At 43.3% G+C, this 24,210-nt stretch overlaps 1 protein-coding gene and 1 non-coding gene across 7 annotated transcripts in view; both read left to right on the top strand.

The window, feature by feature from the left end:
* Positions 1 to 20,825, top strand: part of LOC109488227 (homeobox protein Nkx-2.2-like) — a 29,653-nt gene extending 8,828 nt beyond the window's left edge. For 2 of the 6 annotated variants that reach the window (XM_019792435.1, XM_019792434.1), the window contains exons 2-3: positions 17,391 to 17,670; positions 18,004 to 20,825. In XM_019792435.1, coding sequence (XP_019647994.1) covers positions 17,415 to 17,670; positions 18,004 to 18,683 — 936 coding nt within the window. In that variant the 5' untranslated portion in view covers positions 17,391 to 17,414 and the 3' untranslated portion in view covers positions 18,684 to 20,825. Of the gene's footprint in view, positions 1 to 189; positions 246 to 9,617; positions 9,689 to 16,000; positions 16,021 to 16,311; positions 16,370 to 17,390; positions 17,671 to 18,003 lie in introns of those variants that run through there. The other 4 variants (XM_019792430.1, XM_019792432.1, XM_019792433.1 and 1 more) reach the window with 4 other exon arrangements.
* On the top strand, positions 5,077 to 5,148 carry Trnah-gug. Its single transcript has one exon. It is a non-coding gene; the product is annotated as a tRNA-His (tRNA).
* Positions 20,826 to 24,210: the final 3,385 nt, after the last annotated feature.

Below are 24,210 nucleotides of genomic sequence, written 5' to 3'. Positions count from 1 at the left end.
CTCAGCGCCACCAAGTCGAGCAGATTGCGGAAATGGGCCTTTTAATTTCATAAACTTTCATTTGACTTGAACAAACAAAACGCAGCGGCTGCCCTGGTGATCGTATATAAGGGTATTGTCAGAGTCGAAAGCCGCGTGCTTGTCACACGAGCAGCGACTGTCGGTAAGAAGCAACGGCGAGGAAGAATCAAGAGGGCGGCCCTCCAAAACGTTAGTGGATACTCTAGTGGCGGCCTTTCTAAGCGGTAAGAACTTCTTTCCTCGTACAATCGAGACTTCCTTAGCTCGGTCCTCGATTGGGGCAATTCTGAGTACTTGGGAGAGGAAGGGAGCGGACACAGTGAATTTAGAGCTCCATTCCTGCTCAACGTACTTCAAGTTTGATACCGAAATCTAGAAAGTGCGCAGAGGTGAGATCTCGACTATATTGTCAGCTCAATATAAGAGAGAAAGAAAGAGATAGTACGTGAATTTAATTTAAAGTTTCTGGATGGCTTAGAAGCTTTCGTGTAGACTAGTTGTACGGAATGTTTTTCTCTTCTTCTTTTTTTTTCTTTTTGTTCCCGTTTCTGGTCGCATGGGTCAATGGCAAACTGAGAGCACCGAACAAAATGCGCTCTCGTACTACAATATAAATGCTCAAGCAAGGGCTAGCCTCTCCTCAAATTGTATTTCAGGCATTAAGCCATCATTCTTACAAACATTTACGCATTGTCGTACCCTTAACAAGGGAATGAGGGCAACATTTGGACGACTTCTTTAACACAAACCAATCATAGTTTTCAGTATCGGGGTCAGCGCAACTCCGAGCATTTCATAAAGGGTTGGAGAGAGATCTTTACAAAGGCACTCCACAACCGAGGAAAGCAAGACTCGGCAGAAATATTTCGCCTTTTTCAACGCCTCACAATGAGCTTTCTTCGCTGCAAAGCATGCGTGTTGCCGCGTGAAAGCAGTCGGCACCGCCGGTGTTCGTGGTAACTCGGGTCAACAACGGATGGAAAGCCCTGGTTTTGTCCGCGCTTGTAATGGACACTTGGCAAAAACACTCGCGAACACAGAAAACTTGAACTGGTCTCTTTCCGCCGTTTCATCGTGCATTCTTCGTTACAAAGAACGCGTGCAGTCTTTTTTTTGTTGGTCTGTATTATTGCGCGGAGCGGGGAAACAAAACTTACTGACCAAAACAAAGATCACTTGAAGACCTGTCGTGCATCTTTACTGTGATAAACATATCCGCAAGGTTTTATAACGTAATGTTCTGAGTAAATGGTACCGTCTGGCAGAGACCCTTTTAACGGGAAAATTTCCATACGATCCGTCTGCAATATTCTGTCAGTCTTGTTCTGAATTAGTGTTATTTGACCGTTTCAGACGTGATTTTAGACGGGACTTGGCTGTCTGGACGATTTACAAGATTAAACGTTTTGAGTACAATGTATGTATGGTGTCTATTTGAAGGAAAAAGACTTGGAAAAACATGAATATGATTCGTAAATTTTCTATAGTTCTGTTTATAAAATTCGACTATTTAAAGATTTTGCAAATGTGTTTGCTTTTAAAGTATATCGTCAGGAAACGTTACGTTTGAATGAGTACTGTATGTGCGGTAAAAAGGGCTATTAGATCCAATTATATTAAATGTTACTGGGATAATGGGCACACAGATTTGGTCATTAGATTTGCAACAGGGTATGTGCTAATTTCGCTGTGGAGACGCCGGTAAAAAACGAATACTGTGTCCGCGGAGTTGTAGTAAACAGTCCGAGGGGGTCATCACTATCACAGCGTGCGTGTGTGCTCTCCACTTAAGGCATTATCGGATGATACAGTTCAACTGTCGTCTGATCCGGACAGACTGACAGAAAACTGACGTCACCTGGGCGCTGGGGGAACAGATAATGAGGAGAGAATTGGAGCGTACTGCCCAACTGTCGCCTGAAGATGGAGTTATGTTTAATTGGGACATTTTACCAAATCGGCTAAGCAACAGGTGGGGAGGGAAGACTGTGTCATTAGGCCGGTAAGCTGGCCGGAGAATTGAACAGTTTAACACAAACCGTCATGATTTTTCCTCCCTATATCTGCGTTAATATAGGTTGTAAATGTTGGTAGGCACACTTTTGTTGTTCGAGCATACACTCAAAGCAGAGGTTTAGGCTTCATTTTATTTCTGATGTGTTTTATGCGTTTTTATCAGGTTTTATTTTTGGTACCGTTTTTTCGGCAGCTACACTATACGTTGGCGTAGTGTATACTACCCTGTCAATTTGATACTGTCTTGTAGCCACCAAAATATCTACTTGGAGATTAATTCAATCATATTTTGGTTACATATACAGTGGTAACATTGAATAAAGGTTTATTTTTTAGCTCTAGACGTAAGGTAGTTGGTAGAAAAGGATAGCAGCGTTTCGTATGTTTTCTTGTGGTTGGAGATGCTTTTCTGTTATTGTTTATTTGAGATGGGCTTGAAACATAAGGCGAACGATAAATGAAGAAGAATACGTTTTAGTACCGATTCTTTAAAACCACAAAGAAATCTGACAATAGTCATTGTATTTTAGCTAAATACAAATCCAGTCATTTACCCGTACGGTCCCTAACCGTACCAGTATACCTTTCGAATTGTTCTAACTTAGCGTTCAATGCAGTCGCCTTTTTAACTTTGCAAACTTTCACCACAAAACGTGACAACAGTGAATAGCTGATGAACAATGCTTTGTCTTTAGAACTTCAACTGTATATGTATGGAGAATGACACAGATGTTAATATAACCAACGTTACATGCATGGCGGCAACAGTCACGTATTGACGCACGCAGCCCTGGCGCGGGGGGCTGTCTGACTCTCTGTGTTCTCTCACCACCAGAACGCCGCGCTACAAAACCTCCCGGACGGGCTGAATGGCCCCCACTCCCTCCTGCACAGCGTATTTGTCTTATTGCCCCATTTCCAGTGAATCGTCGGCGGCCCGACATGTTTGAAGCCCGTCCTAGCGTGACCCGGGTAGGCACACTCCGTTTTTTGAAGGTGTGGACGGAAGTCGGGCCCTGCGCTGACAGTTCTGTCAACGGTTGGAGTGATACGAAACACCTTTTATAAGTACTTGTAACACCTCGGTATCGCCTTCAATATACAACGGGCGTCTCATGCACGCAATGACCTGATATGGATACATGTCGTACAATAGTGCAGATTTCTGATACATGGATACTGGTAGTGAGGCTTTTATGCACAATTCCAAAAATCCCATTTCCAGTCTTTGTCATGCTTTGTATATTCCGTATCTTCAGGCGCATTTACATATCGTATCGTCTGCTTCATACTTTTAAAAACATCCGTATCCATGCGTGTGGAAACAAATGTCTATCCCATACCTATTCACATATTCATATGATATTATAATAATACTCATCAGTTGCGCAGCTTATCTTGAAATAGTATCTTGAATTTGAAAGTAGCAAGGTCACAACCTTGTCATATACGGAGCGCATCGAAACGCAATTCTGTTTGTGTGTGTGTTCGTTATTTTCGACGCTCGAAGCTACCTTAAGATATCACGTAATAGATGCTATGTATGTTTTACATCTAACAATGAGTGCAAGTTGTAACCAAAACCTTACAGAACGCGTTTTAATACCCTTCCATCGTTCTCCACATGTGCATGTATTTGTGGCGCCTATATGCATGCAAGTCGAACTGGAAAATGATTGGCATATGATATACATGTACTTATGTAATTAGATAAGTCAACGTATTACTTTATATGTGTCGATCGAAAACTACATCGATAAACGCACACACGTGCAGCGTCAGAGATACATCCGTGGCATCGTTCAATGTAAATCCTAAGGTAGGGATGTGAGAATACAGAGGGGGTTGACAGTCTTTCAGTGGTTACTTCAACCCAAAGGCAGGCCGCAATGAATGAAATAAAGAAACAGTATATTAATAGCCACTAACAGACACGGGATATTTCTCTGGACTCTTTTAGGATTAAATTTCCGAAAATCATACCATATTAAGTCAGTATAGCAAAGACATTTGCAATCTATGCTTTGTTGAGGTCTTGTATTGAAAAAGCATGATCGCTCTTTCCCCCTTCCACATATCTTACTTACGTACATAAGATACTGCCTGAATGTTAGAAATTCCACTTAAGACAGTAAAATCATATAGTCCCATCCTATATTGCGTGTTCTGTTGTAGAGTATAATTCAGAACTTATCATATGTCGTATCTCAATGAACAACCTTTGAGCAATGAAGTTATAAACATTTATAAACCAAGTACGTCACAACGACGCCTACAATATGCACCAATCGGACACCACCAGGATTTTTCCTTGCCCTTTATTCTGCCCCACTTTTTTTTGTTTTCAAAATGAATGATAAGAAGACAAACACATTTTGTAGTGACGTGTTTCACGTATCAGGCCTTTCTCGATGTGCGCACACGTTACAATCAAATCACGTATCAGAGAGAGGTCTGTATTGTCGCATACCAGAGTCGCTACGGAGCTGAGGTCTATCGCCCCACTGCCTTGTCAAACACGAGCCGTCTATTGCAGCGTAATCTCCAAACAGATCTTTTGGTGGCTGCAAGACTGTATCATATTGACAGTATCATTGGTAGGACAGTGTCCAATACTAGTACTCTTCCCGATGGATGGCGAAAAAAAAGATACCAGAAAAAAAATCCCGATATAAACGCTGAAAAACACGTCAAAAATTAAATACTAGTAATCCGAAGCCTAAGCCTCTGCTTGGAGAGCAGTTGTAACAGTCAAATTGCCAAAGAAAACTACTCAGGGGAACGATAAAATTTGGTCCATGTGGAAAGATGGCCACTCAATAGTATGATCTAATGCATTGTTTCAATTGAAAAAAAAATCTATCTGTGTGCAAAAGGATCCAAAGTATCTGGCCGTTCTAGACATAGATTGTGTGAGTGTGTATGTATCTTGGAGATGTATATTGTGTGAGTAACGTTATAAAAATGTTCAGAGCTATCATTTGGCTTAATCCTTGCTTGTTTCTGATGCTAAGGGAAATATGTGATCACATGTAGCTCGCCGTGATCGTCTAGTGGTTAGGACATTGCGTTGTGGCCGCAATAACCCAGGTTCGAATCCTGGTCACGGCAATAGCGGTGAACAGTTATTAACACGGCAGTGTGGTCCTTACTTTTTCTATATTATTCATAAGCCATGTATTATTGCAAAGATGTCTAAAACTATGTAATAATATGCGTTCACTGAGGGAAAAACATAATCATTAATTTATACTTCAAACCGTATATATGCTGTAAGTTGTGTGCACATGTGTTTTGTTATCTTTCAAATGATACTTTGACACCATGGATGATATTCAATTTTTACAGTTATCCAAATCTAATTTTGTTCTCTCAGTGACCTCTATCCAGTAGAATGACGACCTTGCACAAATCTACTGGAGGCCAATTTGATGGATTGTATCGTTTGTTTTCGATGTTAGACCAGGAGAGGGGAGTGGTGCTTGACACGTGATTTTCACGTGATTTACAGCTGTTTGTCAGAGGGAAACACCTGTTACAGGTGATGAGATTTATAACCGCTCAAAACACACAGTACTGGTGCCTGTTACGGCGCAAGTGTCTGGAATTAAAAACGTCAGATCAGCATCATTTTTGATACCCACACAAAAAAGACGGGTCATGTAATTTATTTCTGAAGGTCTCCAACAATGGTCTCTGTTACACAAAGAGGGTTCTAAAACATCTGAACTGTAACGTCATAAATTCTAGTAGCGAAGTGAAGAATTTCTTGAATAAACTCTAAACAACAGAGGTGTTTATATATGAGTCCTCGTGTAATTCTGTATTCAAGTGACTCAAATTTACGACTGGAGAAACTTTTTGATTATGTTTGAGATGGCCAACTTTTTAGAGAAAAGTCTAGACAGCCAAATTGACTATACTGTTCGTAGTCGAGCCCGCTTCGTTCAATTAACTATTCCAAAAAGACTTCTTGTTGCAAAGATATACAACAGCAACAGTATTAAAATTTAGAGTATCAGACAATATACAGCTGACCAAAAGTATATATTCAGCACATTGAAATAGGATTTCGTATGGGCAACAGAGCCAATTGAAACTCCCTACGACTATTTTCGTTTTATTTCTAGTTTCTCCTTTATCGAAAATTCAGTCCTGACAACATCTCAGACAAGCTAAGTGAAACTCAATCAATATATTGACTTCAAAATAAAACACGGGATGTTGATATATATATATATGATTATTGATCAAGGTATGGGAATGGATTGTCTGTGGGCTTTTTTAAATTCATCAGACAAACAACACATAACTCTTTTCTGGAATCTACTTGACATTGACTCTTATAAGAGTTTTAAGAGGCTTGAAATAAAGTCACCACAAGCCTTCAACAAGCTTTTAAATCTCAAGTTTTTTTCCTATGTTTAGTACTTATTACAAGCATCCTCACAACCCAACTAACACAAACAAACCCAACCCTCGCCATGCGAATAGCCCCTTAATTGGGATTTTACTGTACTAATCTGTGTTTTGATGATGCTTTAATTGTACTCTAGGTTTTTCTCAAGAACGGAGGAAAGAGAAAAAAAAATGTTCCCACCGTACATGAAAGTACTGTACACTGCGATTCCACGCAGGTGCGGGCCGGGGCTTCGCGGATTAGGTCCCGCCCCATTCAGCGCTTTTCACACGCTTCATACAGACATCAACAGTAAACAAAGACCTCAGTATTACCCGAAATTATATCATTTATGAACCGGCTCTGCTGTTCTTTACTAATCCGCCGGATCATTTGTACACCTCCGTGAGAGAATAAGACTGCCTATTCACCACTCCACTGCTCAATAAAACAAAATGGCGACCGGGACAAAAGGAGGGAAAAAAGCATAACAGTTGGGAAAAAAGCGATCGGTATTGTACGATTAGTGCGGTTACCATATGTACAAGAGGGGACGGTATTGTTTGGTGGGTGTTCCTGTTGTCCGCTTCTGTCCAAAACAATTAGAGCCCCGGCTCAAAAATATACTTGGAGAGAAAAATCAGATGAACGGTTCAATTTTCAGAAAAGGAATCGATATTCTACAGCTGTGTTTAGTTTTGTGTACATTATTGATATCGGGCATGTTACCACAAAAAAGCAAAACGTAAACGTTCTTGAAATTAAGAAGCATTTTGGATGGAAAATGCGACATCACATGTTTTTGAAAGTGTGTTCTGACGTCCTTCATACTCGTATGAGACAATCAAAGAGCAACACCTATTCTTAACAATTTACCACTTATGTACCAGTACAACATGATTTTACACGTCATGTAGGTTAAAGAAGGTTTGCTGACTTTGTAAAATAAAACAGTTAGATTGCAAAGACTGTGTCAAATCTACGGATCGATGTTTGTGTGGTTGTTTTAGGTATTAGTTGGTCAGCGTCCTTCAACAACAAACAGTGGGGGAGGATCGAAAACAGAAATCAAGATTTTCCAATACATTGTGTTTTAATTAAACCTAATGCAACGTCACTGCATAACATCCTATATTTGAGTATACTTTAAAGTATGCGTAAAGGTGTCGTTTTCCCAGTCGACTAAAACAGTGGCACCTCTACGGACGGTGTTAAGGTATGCTTGAACATAAGGTTTTATGCATTGAACGCATCTTGCCAAAGGTACGGTGTACAGACTAATATTTTCATCAAGGTTAAATCCATAAGCTAGACCAGACCATTCATACTTTACAAATATTGTTTTGACTACGTTTGAAATAAATTTGTTCAGCTACATCCTGGGGAAATATTTCTTGTCATGTTTAGAACAGAATATAGAGTGACTGGTCTGTCAGAATTGCTGCGAAATACGTGTTGCCATGTGTACCTTGTACAGTTGTTGTGCAACACCATCCAGTGCTTCAATCAAAACTGGAAGAAGAAAAATCTTCATTCGAAGTGTACAGTTTCTTGTCTGTTTATAACATACGAAATCTGAAACATTTTTCCAAAGTTGTTGAGATAAAATAGGTTTCAATGGAAGAAAACAGAGCCGTGGGGACATTAGTAAAGTCGAAGCCACATTCGTCGTAGGTCAAATTACGACTGTAACGTCCTAGAATTGACCGAAGCAGGGGCATTGAACAAACCAGGATCTAAAGCAGCCTTTCCCGTAACAAAATAACAATTCGTACGACATATGTACGACCATCCCATTGAAGGATGCCCCAATGTTGCGATCGATCGTGCGACAATCTTACGAGCTATAACCCACACAGCGACAAGACTTCGGCTGGGGGTATCAGATGTATAGTCGCCACCTGCAGACAACAAAGCGCTGACTCTGTGTTACACATCTGTTCCTGTCCTGAAACTGAAACGCCACTCCAACAGGTGACGATAGACACCGATCTTGTCACCGATCAACTCAACCTTATATCAAGTATCTCCCAGCTCATGAAAACAGTCGAGCGGAACTTCGTCCAATCGCCTGTAGTCTTCGCTAATCCGGATGTCCTAGTTTTCCCCTCTTTCTGAGGAAACTCACACCGCTGACCCAGCTCTGAAGAATGCACCTGTTTTCGATGATTGATTAGCGATGAGCTCGACATGCTTTCTGATACCCGAATCTGTTTTGAGTCGCCGATGGTCCAAAGGTATCGGTGGCCACTTCATAAAGGGAAGTCGGGCCCGAATGTTGAGCAAGGGAGAATACAGTTTGTTTGGGAGCGCCAAAAATAACACAATATCCGGCCGGGTTTTTATAATAGGCCGTCTAGGAGAACTATTGAAAGTATAAATGTGGTGCGTATGCACGGGTAAGAGTGATACCTGTAAAGTGGTTTTTCACACGCTGTAGGTGGTATGGATTCTTCTTCAATCGCCAATGATTCATGATTTTTGTGTTCACCATCCACTACATCAACCGAACTTGAGAACACATCAACGTTTGATGTTCGGTTTAACTGAATATCTATCAAATATGTATTTAAAAAAAGAGTCATAGATACACCTAGTCATCATTCAAAAAGTCGTCTGGCGTTTAACAGGCCCAAGCCTCTTATCTCGTCTGCAATCTTGTTTAGAAAATGGCAACAAGAGCGAGAACAATACCCCAGGAGTGGCCCAAAGTTACACAACAATAGAAACATCTTCTATCTTTCTCCTGAAGGAGATGAAAGCCGGATTAAGACACAAATCTTGCCATAGATCCTTGCGAAACTTAAGATTTTTTTCATATCTACGCACGAAAGAGAGCGATCCATTCTTAGTCGTAAGATAATAGATCTGGAAAAAAATGCCTGTGGGGTAAAAATATTGTATTTCTCATTAGAGGAGACCTAGATACCAGACTATATCAAAAGTAGAACGTAAACAAACACCGATTTCTTAAAGATTCATACTTGAGATATCAAAGGCGGCATTGGGTGTTCGTCCGGTTCACATGACCTAGAAATACAAAATGATGATCATGAGAGGTGACCCCGCCCTAGAGCGTCCACTCACACCTGAGTGGGCACACCTGTCGGAGAACCCTCTCACATTTGGGGTCAGGTGGTCATCTGTAACGGTCACCATCTCTCACCAGGACTGGTCAAACTGTGTGGTCAGTACTAACGTGCGTGTGTGTGTGTCACCTACTTCAGAACTGGTCAGCGTACATGTTACGTGGTAAGTGAGGCCAAGTACCACGAAAGTTGCCTTATGTTTGTACATGTTGTATTTGACTTGCATGTGATTTTTTAGGGTAACTACGGGTTTGAGACTTAAGGGTTCAAACTACATCTTAAGTTCGGTGTCTTAGAAATGTTTATTATTCTTGCCCACCTTTCCAGTCAGTCGTTACTAATCGCACCACGCCGGCCTTCACCCCTTTATCCTTATCTTCGAAACGTCCCTTCTTTGTAACAGTTTTACGAGAAGAATTATAGCCGGTCCATATAGATAGACATACGCCAATTGTGTCTTCAAGCAAATGCCAGAAATTCCTTCTCCCAAAGGAGTTTCAAAGTAGTTGTCCAGGTGTTGGATTCATCCTCACGTGGGCCGAAGTTTATAAGGACAAGGTAAGAACCATAGAGATATTGAATAGGGATCACTGGGAGATGTTTAGTCGGACCCCCTCCGTGCCGGTCCGTCCTTTGTGGTATGATTTAGCGTGATTTACTGTGGCTCAACCGCCGAGCTCTTCGTGTTTGTAACCGGGATTGAGCCGTGTTGGTTACCGGTACAGTCGAAAGCCATGCGTCGCACGGCTCGGCCAATCATACAAAAGCCTGCTCTCCAAGCAGAGGTTTGGGTTAGGGCTTATTTTTGGCATATTTTTGGGCTTTTTTATCGGGCTTTCTTTTTTTGCACCGGTATCGTTTTTTTACGCCAGCCCGGGTGAGTGTCGACAGAGGTTGGGTTGGCGTAAAAAAGATACTGGTTTAAAAACGAAAGCCCGATAAAAAAGCCTAAAAACACGCCAAAAATAAGCCCAAACCCAAACCTCTGCTTGGAGAGTAACAAAAGCCCGAAAAGGAAAAGGAGGGTGGGGTGGCGGTGGTAGAAACACACCCGCCTGTAACAACAGGGGCGGTGGAAGCAAACATTGTAAAAGTTTATGAAAGTTTGGATTCCAGCGAACGGGCTATTCATTTTGCCGCCTTGTTCTCCGCTGCAACCGGCTGTGTCGGCGTTGACTGGGAGTTTAAGTGGCCGTGGGTAAACCCACTCCAAACTTAATTCTGTCTTGGAGCAGATTTCACTTGAAACCAAAGACAATTCCGGAGCGCCTTGTAGACTTTTTATTGCCCCATTTTGCCAAGTCAAGAACAATACGAGTTAAACGTGGCGCTACTTAGGAATAAAGTGTTTTTATCACAAAAGGCACTTCTTGCAAGAAACCTAATACGAGTGTTCAATACAAGGTCATAAGCTTACCTACCCCATATACACTACACTATTGAAAGTTATTGAAGTAAGATATCTACCAAGGGGCATACGTTCTAGATCACTGTTGTTGTCATAGATTTAGCTGAAAAAAATTAAGAAAACAAAAACAACAACACTTTGCGAAAAAAGAAGAGATCTGTTCAAATCATGGACTCTTTTAGCCACAAATATAGTCGCTATATATATATATATCCAACCTCAGCGTCAATTCCCGAATATCATATATGCATGAACCTTACGGACAAAATATTTAGGGTCTAACCAGGTTACAAAAGCTGTAGATATGTTGTACAGCCGGGATCCTAACAACTGTGCCACATACTTGTTGTCAAGCGTGGTTTATTGCCAGGATTGGCCCTTCACACTTCGCGACGACGGTCTCAATAAATTGCAAATTTAAAGACAAAGATGTAAGCGGGCCCTTACAGAAGAGGAGTGTGTCCTTTTGGGCCGTGGAGAGTGTGTGAATAGCTTGTTCCTACCCGGCACTAGGGGAACACTCCACTTCTATTTGCTCCGTACAGCATAGAGGTACTGTAATGGCGTTTTGAATGTTTGCCCGCTCCTTCAACCGACGTGTTTGAAAAAAAAGAAGGCAAAGAACCACACGTGAAGACCGAGCGAGGTCGTCTTAGCCTACATTTCATTAGATGTCTACTTTATTAAAGTGGAGAACCGAGGACACTTGTTTCTTGTTCTGAAGGACAGAGAGCAGACAGGTTGGTGGGTCGTGAGGCCCCCGGTGGCCGCCGGTTTGTGTGTATGGCAACCCAAGCGTTTATAGACTATTTGATCGAACGATAGGGGAGCAATCAGGGAACGGAGAATATCCGTCATATCGGCTTGAAGGACGTGTGACTCTGTATAGAACCTTTGGCACTTTAGCGCCGGGCTACCTGTGATTAATTCGCCGGCATACTTCTGAATACGGCATGGAAAAATATTGACTCATTAGCCCCTGGTGTTGTGTGTGTCCAGCGGCGTTGGTTTACTGAAAGTACCGCTCGATTCTCCGAAGACACCGTCTGAACAATCCCGTACAGGGGTAAACATCATACAAGACGGTTCGATATGTATATGGTGGTGGGATGGGGGGGGGGGGGGTGTTTAGGAGTATACACTAAATTCCTCCGTTGCAACGCTGGGAAAACAAAGCAGGCCCCATGCCGCAACTTGCTCGATACTAGTAACTTGTACTTTTCCACTAGGCTCTCTCTCCATAAATTAGAACCACTGAAATGGAATTTAAAAAAACAAGGGTATGTTAAATCAAGCTGGCGTTTGCCTGGTAGTGTCACGTTCGGAATAATTACAACAGAGCCAAAATGCCTGTGTTAAGAAGATAAAGCCTTGTTTAGACTCGCCACAAGAGTGCTAAATTAAATTTGTCATCTAGCCGTGCAATTCTTTCCTCCCCCTTAAATACGGGTCCGACCACCTGTTAAGATCTGTATCAGAAAACAGCAACCGTTCAGCTTTGGCTATTTAGTCTTATTTAGTCTTATTTGCTGGATTTAGTCGGGTGAGATCCTACATAAACCTAAGCTAACGTTAGGGAGAGAAGGAGATTAAACGCGGGCGATGTCAGGCTAAAATTGGTCTCCAAGCAGATGTCAGTCTTGTACTGTAGGTCTTTTATGTGTTTCAACACCTCTGTCTACAGTGCTGTGCGTTTTTTTCTGTTCAGATTCTACCTCTAAAATGTTCCGCTCATGAATTGAACCCATACAGCTTGTTAATGATAACAGCCTCTAGTGTATATTGCGTACAACCGAAAATGTAAATATACAGATGAGTAAACAACTGAATTAATTACAATTCAGCCCCATAGAAGTTTATACCGCGATCGGTTATCCCAAATAATCCTTGACATTACAACGCGATATCTCTTGGACCAATGACAGCGAAGCAGATTAGACTACACAGATGAACTACTTTTTAGGCGTTAACGGTATATACTAGATAAACTACCACAATTCAGCTGACATGTTTTTTTTATAGAAATGGTTCTTTTTTGCCACCGCTATATTTTGTATAAACACAGATTATCAGCAACGTTTGCATGTGATAAGGATATCATTCAAATGAAAGAATATATATTTTCTGGCAAAGTAGACAGAAACTTTCCAAACTCTGCCATGATGTTAACCCTAACTGTACAGCAGTTTAAAGAGTGCATGACACTGAAGACAGAACATGTAACCACAAAACAACACAAAATAGATATTGGTTCTTCCAAACGTTTTGTACAGGCGTTTATACCAACATTACAGTTATAAATGTATGTCACCATTCTGAATGTTTTGCTTTATTTTCTATCCTTCAATGGAAAAGGTACCAAACAAGATGTAATGATATGGAAAATATACTCATCTCTGCGAGTAGCTACATGTAGGTAGGTTGAAGAAAACATACAGCATTTACCATTCTATATATGACTTTCATCAAGAAAAAGCCTTTGAAACATCTTTATCAACCACTATATTTCATACATTTTATGCTACATCTAAAACGACGTTCAGACATATCATTCTTAAGCGAATTGGGTCATAGGTAATCAACTTTGATTTTCAAATTCATAGTAAAGCTCTGGAAAAATAGCAACTTGATAGTCAATTTTAGGAAGGAAAGGCAAACTAATAACAACACACTGCGTAGTTTGTTTCCAAATTTCCAAGTTGTATTTCCAATGCATGCTATGGTATTTGGGCAAAGGTAAGTAAATAAGCTATCACAGAAAAAATTATGCAAAAATAAGTTGTTCCTCTATAGTCGAGCAATGATAGAAAATCACAAAAATCCCTTTAATGTCTATCTTTTGTGACACGGAAATTGTACAGTTTTTGTAGTGAGTTTAACCTAGTGTTGGTACGAATTGTATCAATCCATTTATCCCGGAGGAACTATCAGTTGACACTGACTGGTAGTCCGTGTGCACAGGGTTTAACGGTGTCATGTCAGACAGCGCCGGGCAACCAAACAAAGATAAACATGTCTCTGTCCTTCTCAAACCTTCCTACCAACGAAGAAGAAAAATTATAAAGCGTAGTTTACATGTCTTTGATTTGAGATGGGTGTATGTACGTTAGTGCGTGTGTGTGCCGATGTAGTTCTGTCGATGTTGTGGAGTAGACGTATTTTGTACGGCAGAAAGATAAGTTAGGATCTGTACCTTTTGCAAATAAGGGCCGGGTCACATTGGTCGTAAGACCGTCGTACGATCACAAAATGAGGGCATTTTTAGTCGCGCATGTGTCGTGCAAAAGTCGGTGTTTTGTTACCAAAGAGGTTGTCTTAGATCATCGTCGGCAGATGGTTCTGTCACAGTCTGCTTGAAAATCTGACGACATCAAAATCGTACGACGTACGACAAATGTGACCGTGCGGTAAGCACTGCGGTGTGGTGACCTTCGAGGCTGTCATCTGAAGCATGGATGACCTTCTCGTTACCCCCCCCCCTCCCTCCACTCAATCCGTCATGTAGAGTGCGTGTCAAAGTCATGTCCGTGACGTGTGCGGGCCGGCGGCGCCCCCAGACAAGCCGCATTCACTCCCAACCTCCAATTAGCAGCCACTGAAGAATGGAGGCAGGTCAAGGCGTGCAATTTAACGGTCCGCGCGCCCGCAAAATGAACCGAGAACGCCTCCCCAATGTCCCGTTACGAGCAGTGGAAGAAAGAGACGGAGAGAGAGAACTGTGTCTTGTTGTGGTGGTGACACGGAGGCGAGGGAGCGGAAAGGGCCCCCGTGTGGCCACAGCTCTCCACCAGAAGGGCTTTCACTTCTCTCAAGGGTTTTTATATCGGTCTGGAGTGGGATAAAGTTTACGTTATGCGGAGTTTGGATCAAGCCCAAAGCAGGAGCTCGCGCGTAGTGGGATTTCCCGTCAATTGGGTGATAATAGGTTAAGTACATGATAATTGGTTATTGGCCATTAGTTTTTTCACCCGTGTAATCGGGGCTATCAGGACTCTAGTCGGGCGTGAAGGCTTCACCTCTGTTCCGCAGAATCATCAGTTCATGCATCCGGTCTTCTGCCGTGCCTAAGATTCTGTTGGAGATTGCTACGCCAGTTCGCAAAAGAGGGAAGAAGAAAAAGACCTGGCAGATAAAGTACCCATTTTTATAGTAATTTTGGTACGGTGGGCTTCGAACCCAGGACCCACCGACATTGGACCCGGTCTTTTGTCGCGCCTCGCAATTAGCGTACCGTAATGAGATGTAAGTGATGTAGTACAAAGTGGCTGTATTTTTGGAGAAAACTAAATACGACAGCAAGAAGAATGGCCACCCGAGACCCCTCTCTCGCATTCTAAACAGAGCAGAGTGTATTATGTTAGCCTACCATTCTACCTCTGATTGGCACGCCTACAAAAACTGATCCGCCACAATGGAGATGTCAAACAGTGGGACATTTCATCGCCCATGATTGGCCGTGCAAGAATTCGCCTTTATGAAGGCTCCGACCACCCAGGAAGCTTGTTTTACCGACTGAGAGCAAACCTTAGCACACACCGTGCCACACACAAGGTGGTGGCTCGAGGAAAAAATCCCTGCTAAATCCAGCGGGGCGCGGGAGAAAGTACGCCGGGAGAACACCTCACGGCCCGCCGCCTGGCTTCTCCCAGCCGCGACGGTAGCGCCTCGCCGGGATGCCATCCCGGTCCTTGTCAAATTAGGTCGGCCACAGTCCGCTGCGTGTCTGAGATGTGTAAGCAAAGCTGAAATGGACGATGTGCTAATACAGGCGTATCCCATTCAATTACGCGTAAACCGACTCTTGAGGGCAAACGCTTAGTCTGTGATTGTGTTTCACTCGGCCATCAGCGGTGTGAGACTCGAGTGTGGAGAGCCCACTTCAGCAGAGGGTGTCTTCTCCGCGCGGCATTCTTGTCAGATTAGTCTCAGACATCCCACAGACACGCACCTATATTTTAATCCATATGTTTCTTTTCATAACTGGATAGAGACGGTACGCTGGGGAGCACTTGATCCAGGCGGGATCACTACAATCCTCTCGGTGCTCAACAAGGTGTGTCCGGCCGACCTGGCCGCGCGCGGCCCCGGTAAGACCAAGGGGGTTCGGGCCGTGTCGATCTCACACCGGACCCAGCCCTTCTCTCGCTCTTTCACGCCTCTTACCACCGTGCCACGCTCCAGCGCCAGCGCATCCCCCCGTCCGCCCTCCCGAAACAAGAGGGCTCTCATCCGAGCTGTTTACACCTTTTCATTGGAAATTTTAGCGCGTTCTGCTTCAACAAGAAGAGCACACCGTGCGCTGTAACGCGAGCCCGCTCAGGTGCGAGCCGCGCAGGAGGATTGTGTCAGGCACGTCTTCCCTTCAGAAAAAACGGACGGATTGTTTAGAAGGGGAGAGGGGGAAGACAACGGCAACCCACCAGCGACTCGAGAGAAGTGAGCCACTAATCTCAAAGGCACCATTGTCCGAATTGCTCATACCCAACAGCCGTTCAGTGGATTGCCATTAATGCCGCATTATCGTCCGTTTGCCGAAGCTTAGGGGCTCTGTCTCGAGTACGCCGTGAGACAGGATTTCACCATTGTGTCAAGTATCAGTGTAAAGTAGTTTGTAGAGACAGGTATAAAAGAACCATCACATACACATATATATTCATAAAATCAGAACCATTTCTAAAATTTATCAGAGATACTCGTATACCAGAATGGTTCGAGTTTCGCTGGCAGTGGTTGGTTCAGAGGTAAAGGGGGTGAGGTAGGCACCTGAAATGAAAATACCCGTCATTTACAGTACTTGGGTGTTGCTTTACAACAACACTTCAGCTGGAGGGTGAGCTCTCCAATTTTGTTGTGGATCGCCCTCTCCAGGCTAGGCCGTACACTCACTAACGTAACACGAGCGGTCCGATGTACTTTGTGTAGGTTAGGCCTGGATCCAAGGTTCGCCCCCGATGTTTATATGGGCCATATTTCGACAGGGCAACTCAAAACAGCGCACTGGTGGACGGGCTAATTAAGTTGTATACATCGCATTGTTTGTATGTTTTTCAAACTTCGCCGTGCTTTGCGCGCTTATCGTAGGTGTATCAGTGGTTGGTTATCTCACACGATCTCAGAGCCCCCTTTGGTCCCCTCCCACTCCTAATGGCGATGTCAGCGCCCAATCAAATGACTCGGCGGGCGACGGCTGACAAATTTGTGATGTCAACCACCTTGTTCGGCCCACTTGACTGTCGGGCCGCCCACAATTCCATGGGAGGCTGGTAGTGCATAAGGGACTTGGGTAGAGAGCTTACCTCACTCCCCAGTGTACACCAAATACAGGGGGAGCCGACTGGTTCCGCGTTTGGTTCTCCCAACAACACACCTTTAATCCCGGAATTACGGACCATTCAGACTTTTTTACCTCCCCCCTCGATCTGACCAGGTTGTGTTTGGTTTACCTTTTGGTCTACAGGAAGCGAACAGGTCTCCGTCTCAGATGGATCCCAAAATGTCGCTGAACAGTAAGACCAGCTTTACCGTGAAAGACATCTTGGACATGCCCGAGGCCAAGCGCCAGAGCCCCGACACCGGGTCTTCCCTCACCGGCAACATGGCCTCCGCCACCTCGGTAGGAAGTGCGTCCCACGCCGGCCAGATCTCGCAGGGTCCGTCGGCGCTGCCCCCGTACTACGACGCCAGCGAAAACCCGTACATGAGGTGGCTAGGAAGTGCGGAAGAGATGCAGTACAATTGTAAGTATATAGAGCACGTGTTTAAGTGTGCGTAACATTGTTCTAAAGTGCCTTATCGAAGTGCAGTATTCAGGACTTCCTGTCTCAGCTGTGGACTCTCAGGCTAGTTACACACCGGTGTCAGGACCATCGGGACAAACAGCACGGACAACTAAACAATATACACACAGTACCAGGACAAAACCTGAAATCACATCAACAAAACCTTCTCACTATCTTTCATTCAGGTTTAAACTTCGTTATATATATACTTCGTTACTTAAGTTCTTTCACATTGTGTTCATGATATGTCTTATGATATTTCAACGCTTGGTGTTTGTTTGTACTCTACAGCTTTGACACATATCGCGTCGTCTCAGAGCAGTCCTGGCTCGTCTACCGGTGCCGACACCCCGAGCACCGCAGACGCCAAGAACACGTCCGACAAGGTCGACTTCGACGACGAAGAGGACGAGGACGACGACGGCTCGACGACGGGGAGCGCGAACGACGGCACGGGGAACAGCAGCTCGCCGGGCGGGCAGGGCGACCAGCCCAAGAAGCGGAAGAGACGAGTGCTGTTCTCCAAGGCGCAGACGTACGAGCTGGAGCGGCGGTTTCGCCAACAACGCTACCTGTCCGCCCCGGAGAGAGAACACCTGGCCCGTCTCATCCGCCTCACCCCGACTCAGGTGAAAATCTGGTTCCAGAACCACCGGTACAAGTGCAAGCGTGCGCAGAAGGAAGGACACATGGACACCGGGCTGAACCCGCTGCCGTCCCCGCGCAGGGTGGCGGTTCCCGTGCTGGTACGGGACGGCAAGCCCTGCCAGCCGACGGTGACGTCTTGTAACGGGTACATGAAGCCCGTGGACAGTATGCTGACCGGCATGAACATGAACATGCACCACTCCGCCATGCAGACCATGCAACACATGCAGCAACAAATGCAGCCGCTTCAGACTATGCCTTACCAATACCCCATCATGCCCAACTCTTCACTCTCCACATCGTACGGCACTTGGGCATGGTGAAACACCATCATAAAGAAGAAAAGTTCAAACGCTTCACAAAACTTTTCCAGGGAAAAGTAGACTAACTTTATGTGACGTTATAAGATGAGTTGCAGTATGTGTAGTCGGCCCAAGAGCTTGTTGCAATAGACACGAACGAGTTGAACGGCATCAGAAGAGTCCTCGAAATATTTCATAATCGTGACTCTCTGTCTCTCAGCGTCCCCCCACAAGTTTGTGTGTGCGGAAATTCGCGACGACTCGCTGACAAAAAAAGGTACTCTTGAATGTTTTCTTCGTTTTCATACCGCAGCATCTTATAAGGACATGGACTATAGAGTGAGGAGTGGGTCTGTTGTTGGCCACTCGTCCACCTGAGTGGAGAACTCTTGTCAAAACAGAAAACCCTTCATAACAATTGTTGATGTGCCAAGTAAAGAAAAAGTTCCACGTACGTAACAGGTGTACAGTTATAACAACAGAGAACGGCTTTGGTTAAGGTTCTAATAAGTAAATTATGTGTATAACTTTATTTTTTGTCTCTCTTTACGTTTGTGTATCCTTGTAAAGAATATTTCGTGTTGTAAATTATGTACATGGGTTTTTGCGGTTGATTCTTTGTTTTTCGGGCGAGCCGAGATGTACGTAAGCCTTTAAGCTGGCCTTAGCACACAAAGGGCTAGGGCTCCGAATAATCTATACCATTTGATTCTTTCCTCTAATTCTAAACAGTTACCTATCCTTACTGCTTAACGTCTCGTTGGAATAAAGAGAGAAATCTTGCTGACTTAAAAAATACTGTTTGCGGCGTCCTTTTCTCCTCGTTCAAAGCACAGGGCCGCCAGTGTAAACTTTGCCAAGGCATATCTCAGAAGACGAGCCCGCATTCGCACAAAGACTTAAGTATGGAAGCAAATTGGTTCTCAATTGATCTATTCAAGCGGTGGCGGGGAAGGACAACCCGGCCCTCCAAAAATTCCACTTGTGTGTGCCCGTGTCGCGGCCCGGCTTGCATACGCTGGCGGCCCCCGCTAACTAGCTGGTTCAACAATCTTGTTTGAGCTTGGTCAAGTTCCCCCAACAAACCGCCCTGCCCCCGAGGAGCATACACGTGGCGTCCGGTCGCCTTCTACGGCACTTCCCCCTTCTTAAACTCACCGTAAAATTAATATTACATCACCTTATTGTCGTGTGCATGTCCCTGATATTAATGTACCCTAACTCTGACCTCCGGACGGCCACAATATGCTTATTTGCATTGCGCCGTAGGGCCATTTCATGGAAGCTGCCTCAAAGGCCAGGGCTTGTCTTTCTTCCGTATCCGGTCCTTTTGTGGTTACATAGACTTGAAAATACTTGACTTGAAAGGAAGAGAATATATTACAGTCTCCTAAGAAGTAAGAATCCATTTACAAAACCTTCCAGTCTCCCAGTCCGCGTCGTTGAGATTCAAATTATATTCAGTACAAGGTTTTTTTGTCAACGTTTAAGCCTGAGGTTGTTACTTGTGGGAGAACATTGTTTTGTCTTGCTGCTTTCTAAGAAACCTAATATTCAAAACATATCGAAATTACGTAAAAAATACCTTTGTCCCTGTATTTGCTTTCGGCAAAAAAGGTGTGAGCCTTTTTTTAGATACAATAGGAACACTTGAATTCGATAATTCGATTTTCCTGTGGGCAATGTGTACCGTCACACTGAAACTGTGCTGTGTTTTTAATCGACATTCGATACACCAAAATGTAAAAAAATGTATCAAATAGTCGAAACATGAGTTTCCCATTTCAGTTTCTTCTATCTCTTAGAACTTGAATGACGAAAATCTATTATCTTCTGGTGTGAAATAGTTGCAACGGATATAATATAGCAGCTTACACAGTATTTTCTCTAAACAAAATTATATCAGCAATGTATCAAAACTAGTACTGTGCAAAGTGCCACAAATGGATAATGAATCCACGCTCTCTCAAATAGAAAACATGCTTCCTATATGGAGACTTACACGAAGGTTTAGTTCAATGTCTGCACATACCGTACTGTGGTTACATATGCACATATGCACTCTGACTCAGTGACTTTATGAATGCCACTAATGGACCTCTAGAATATTCTCCCATATGATACACAATAAAAGCAAAAAAAAAAGAAACTATTTGAAGACAGCATTTGTGTCAACGGAACAAGTGTTACTGCTTTCGCAATCAAGAGTTGCAAAGAAAGGATTCAACTTCTACTAGATAATTAATCATTATGGCAAAGATCTATATGCAAAGGATATGCTTATTCTGAAATCAATAAGCTTTAGTATAGAATAGAAAACATTCTCATGAAAACTAAAACTGTTTTTAATGCTTCTTGTATTAAAAATTGATACGATTAGTTTGTTTCTTTCGATGCTCACTGCAGTGTTTAAATGCCCCTGTCACTTTGGAAATAGCAAAATGTGCAGTATGTGAAAAAGACTTGAAAACTGATGATCTATGATCTTGTGCATTTGTATGTTATTCTCACATCGGACGGAAAGCCGGACTCCTGCCATAAATTATCTGTGTTCCAAAAAGTAACGTTAGATAGATTCATCAGGTTGGTGAGTGATTGAATGGCAAAGTTCTTTAACGCTTGTTTCAATTAACCAGAGCCACATAACGTTAGATAAAATGGCGTTGAGGGAACGACTGCAAAGCAAGTGGTTTTACAATAATGATCAACTCTCTGGTTTAATTGGAAGCATAAAACTAATCATGAAATTTTTGTTTCTGTTTTCTTACACCATTTTGTTCACATGAACTGTTTAAAACCCTGGCACCTATATTTGGATATTTTGTAAATAAACATGAATAAAAATAGTTCTTCTAGATGTATAAATGTTGATTCGAAAAACTCAAGACTTTATAAACACAATGTAAGAATCGAGTGCTGACTTGAGCCATGTTTTGTTTGGAAAAATTTGAGATGGTCATTTGCTACATATTGTCCTTTATGTTATATACAAGAAATGTTCTTATATTTGTTTGAATTGTAAAGCCTACTGCGTTCTGGGCGACAAATCTGTTCTACTTTGCGATTTAAATTTGTACCGGTTTACAAAGAAATGAAGTCTGTTTATGTGAGGAATAATTCCTTAAGTAGGGGGATGAGTAAGAAAAAGGTTTGAAGGATAGCAGGGGTTCCTTAAAAACCTTTTGTCCGGCCTGTTGACCACCGAGTTGACCAGGTGTTGGAACTGACCATTGACCACCATCTGTTGTCCGTGCCTCTAATTAAGACGACCAGTTCATTAGTGTAGTAAAGAGATTGGTGCTCAAATAAACCTTCTTTATTTGAACGCATTTGAAATTATTTGAAACATGTGAAAACACAGGGCGTATATAAAGCGAGCATGCCGAGTTCTAAATGTCATAAGTACAGAAGAATATTGATTGAAATAACAAAAATGACGTGTATGTATATTAACCACCAAACTTCCATGAAGAAGCTTCTAATCCACCGATGGGGGTTATTCTAACTGTAAATAAAGCAAGACAAGAAGAGAAAGAACAGATCTGATACATTGAAAAGAAAAGATTATGCTAACGGTAAATACCATGATCCAAGATTAGTTTTTCTAACACTAGAAACACATACAGCTACAGAGATACGTCGATGAAGGTCAGACATCCAGGTAATGAGATACGTGTACATAAGAAAACAGCTACTCAAGCAACTGAATACATTTACAAAAAAATAATAAATAGATTTTTCAAAATCTACCCGCAACAGTTTCCTTGTGTTAAGAGTTATGCCGTGTGTTTCCAATGCGATTGTTTCTCAGTTCACGGATATTCTGCTGTTTTGTGAGTATGTAAGAAACAAAATATTATTTCAAGTGACTCAGTTTCCATGTTGCGACAATTTTGGCGAAAGCCCCGTCGTGGAAAAGATGGGTTTATTACTTAAGAGATTTGTTTAGAAAGGTCAGGGAATTGAAGGAAGGGAAAATGAAAAGGTGGCTACGCGGGGAGTGGACGGAATCTTGCGGGGGCACCGTGTGTTGAGTGACGGCCCCACACCAGGCCTGTGCTCACCGCAGCGACTTCATCTGACCCACCGCTGAGTCACATTTAATATCCTTCAGACGTAATCACACCCAGACATGTAATCCGCCGCGTTACTAGTACCCTCTTTTTGCGTCAGGCTTGAAAAATTGGCTGGGGGAAAATTGAACAAGATTGGAATATAATTTTCGGGGATTATGAGAAAATTACGTCGATGAATAGGTAGCACCGCTCTCCAATGGTTGAAGACATACACTTCAGCTAGCTGTTACACGGGGATACCTGTGGCGTTCCACGCGATCGGTTCCCACTTTATTCCTTAATTTGTCGATAATTTCCGTAATACCCAGTTTCGACAGGATTCTCTTTGGTGGTAAATGACTCCAAATGGGTTGATTCGCCCATCGGTTAGTGACAGTTGGTGAAAAGACCGCCGTTTTTGGCCTCTGTGATGTAAATTTGCCAGTCTTTTGGTGATTTTCTACTCTACACGTCGAGGGTAGTACTTAAGGCCCATCAGGGACGACTGCGCCGACGGATAATCCTCCAGTAATCGTCGAGGTGAACTTTTACAAAGACTTAATTCTTATTTTTTTATTTGTGGATAAATTACCTCCCGGTGTTGTTGGTGAGCCCCCACAGTCGAGCCTAGCACCTCGCCCGAAAGTCTAAACAACAAACAAGATACGGGGTCGACTGATTAGCACTGAATTCTGTGTATGAACAAATTTCTCTGTTGAAATTAATTTTCCTCGTTCATTGTTCCCCGGTGACTCGTCTCTGTGGCAGAAGTGACAAGGTATTTCGGGCTGACACAACAAACAAAAGGGGGACAATCTAAAGCCTGTACAAGCGGCGGGGCGGGCTGTGTTATGTTGTGTGTGTCTTGTGATAATGGCGTTGTCATTGGCTTATTCTTACCGACGTCAGGACAACAAAGAGAGCTCTCGGTTCGATTCGGTCACGCCTTGCCGAATATGTCCTCGCTCCCGTTTCAGGTGGTATATTTATGGCTGTCTCGTGATTTTTCATCGTCGACCCGCCGGACGCGCCCGACAACTGCCGACAACCCCCGACGTCGTTTCGGGCTGTCGCGGTCGAAAAGAACACGACAGTTTGGACGTGGAAGTTCTCAGTGCTTGTTTGCGGGTTGCCGTACCGTCAGGTTGGGAAATGGCGGTGCATTGTTCGCCCCTCTCCCGACCAGAACCCGGACGTGATAGCGTGTCTGACGGGAGGCACAAAGGGCATGGCTGCGAACAGAATTAGCTCTGCAAATAAATGTATCTCGACCTAAAAGAAAAAATGCTCCCAACATGCTTCTAAAATGAATCGTACTTATCACTGACACTTCGCAAAACTCATCAGTTTGCTTCGCTAGAATTCTGGAAACAATTCGTAAAATGAAGAGAGAACTGCAAGCTAAAATAATGTGTTTTTTGGGGGAGGGCGAGTCGAGTTATGTGTCATGTATGGGGCAGTCGACCGGGTCATTTCAAATTTGTTGGTTCGGC

The sequence above is a fragment of the Branchiostoma belcheri genome, unplaced genomic scaffold, assembly GCF_001625305.1.
Source record: "Branchiostoma belcheri isolate BF01 breed outbred unplaced genomic scaffold, Haploidv18h27 scaffold92, whole genome shotgun sequence".
In the NCBI taxonomy this organism is placed as follows: domain Eukaryota; kingdom Metazoa; phylum Chordata; class Leptocardii; order Amphioxiformes; family Branchiostomatidae; genus Branchiostoma; species Branchiostoma belcheri.
The sequence above is the reverse complement of the archived record's forward strand: the minus strand, read 5'-3'. Positions and strand labels throughout refer to the sequence as shown.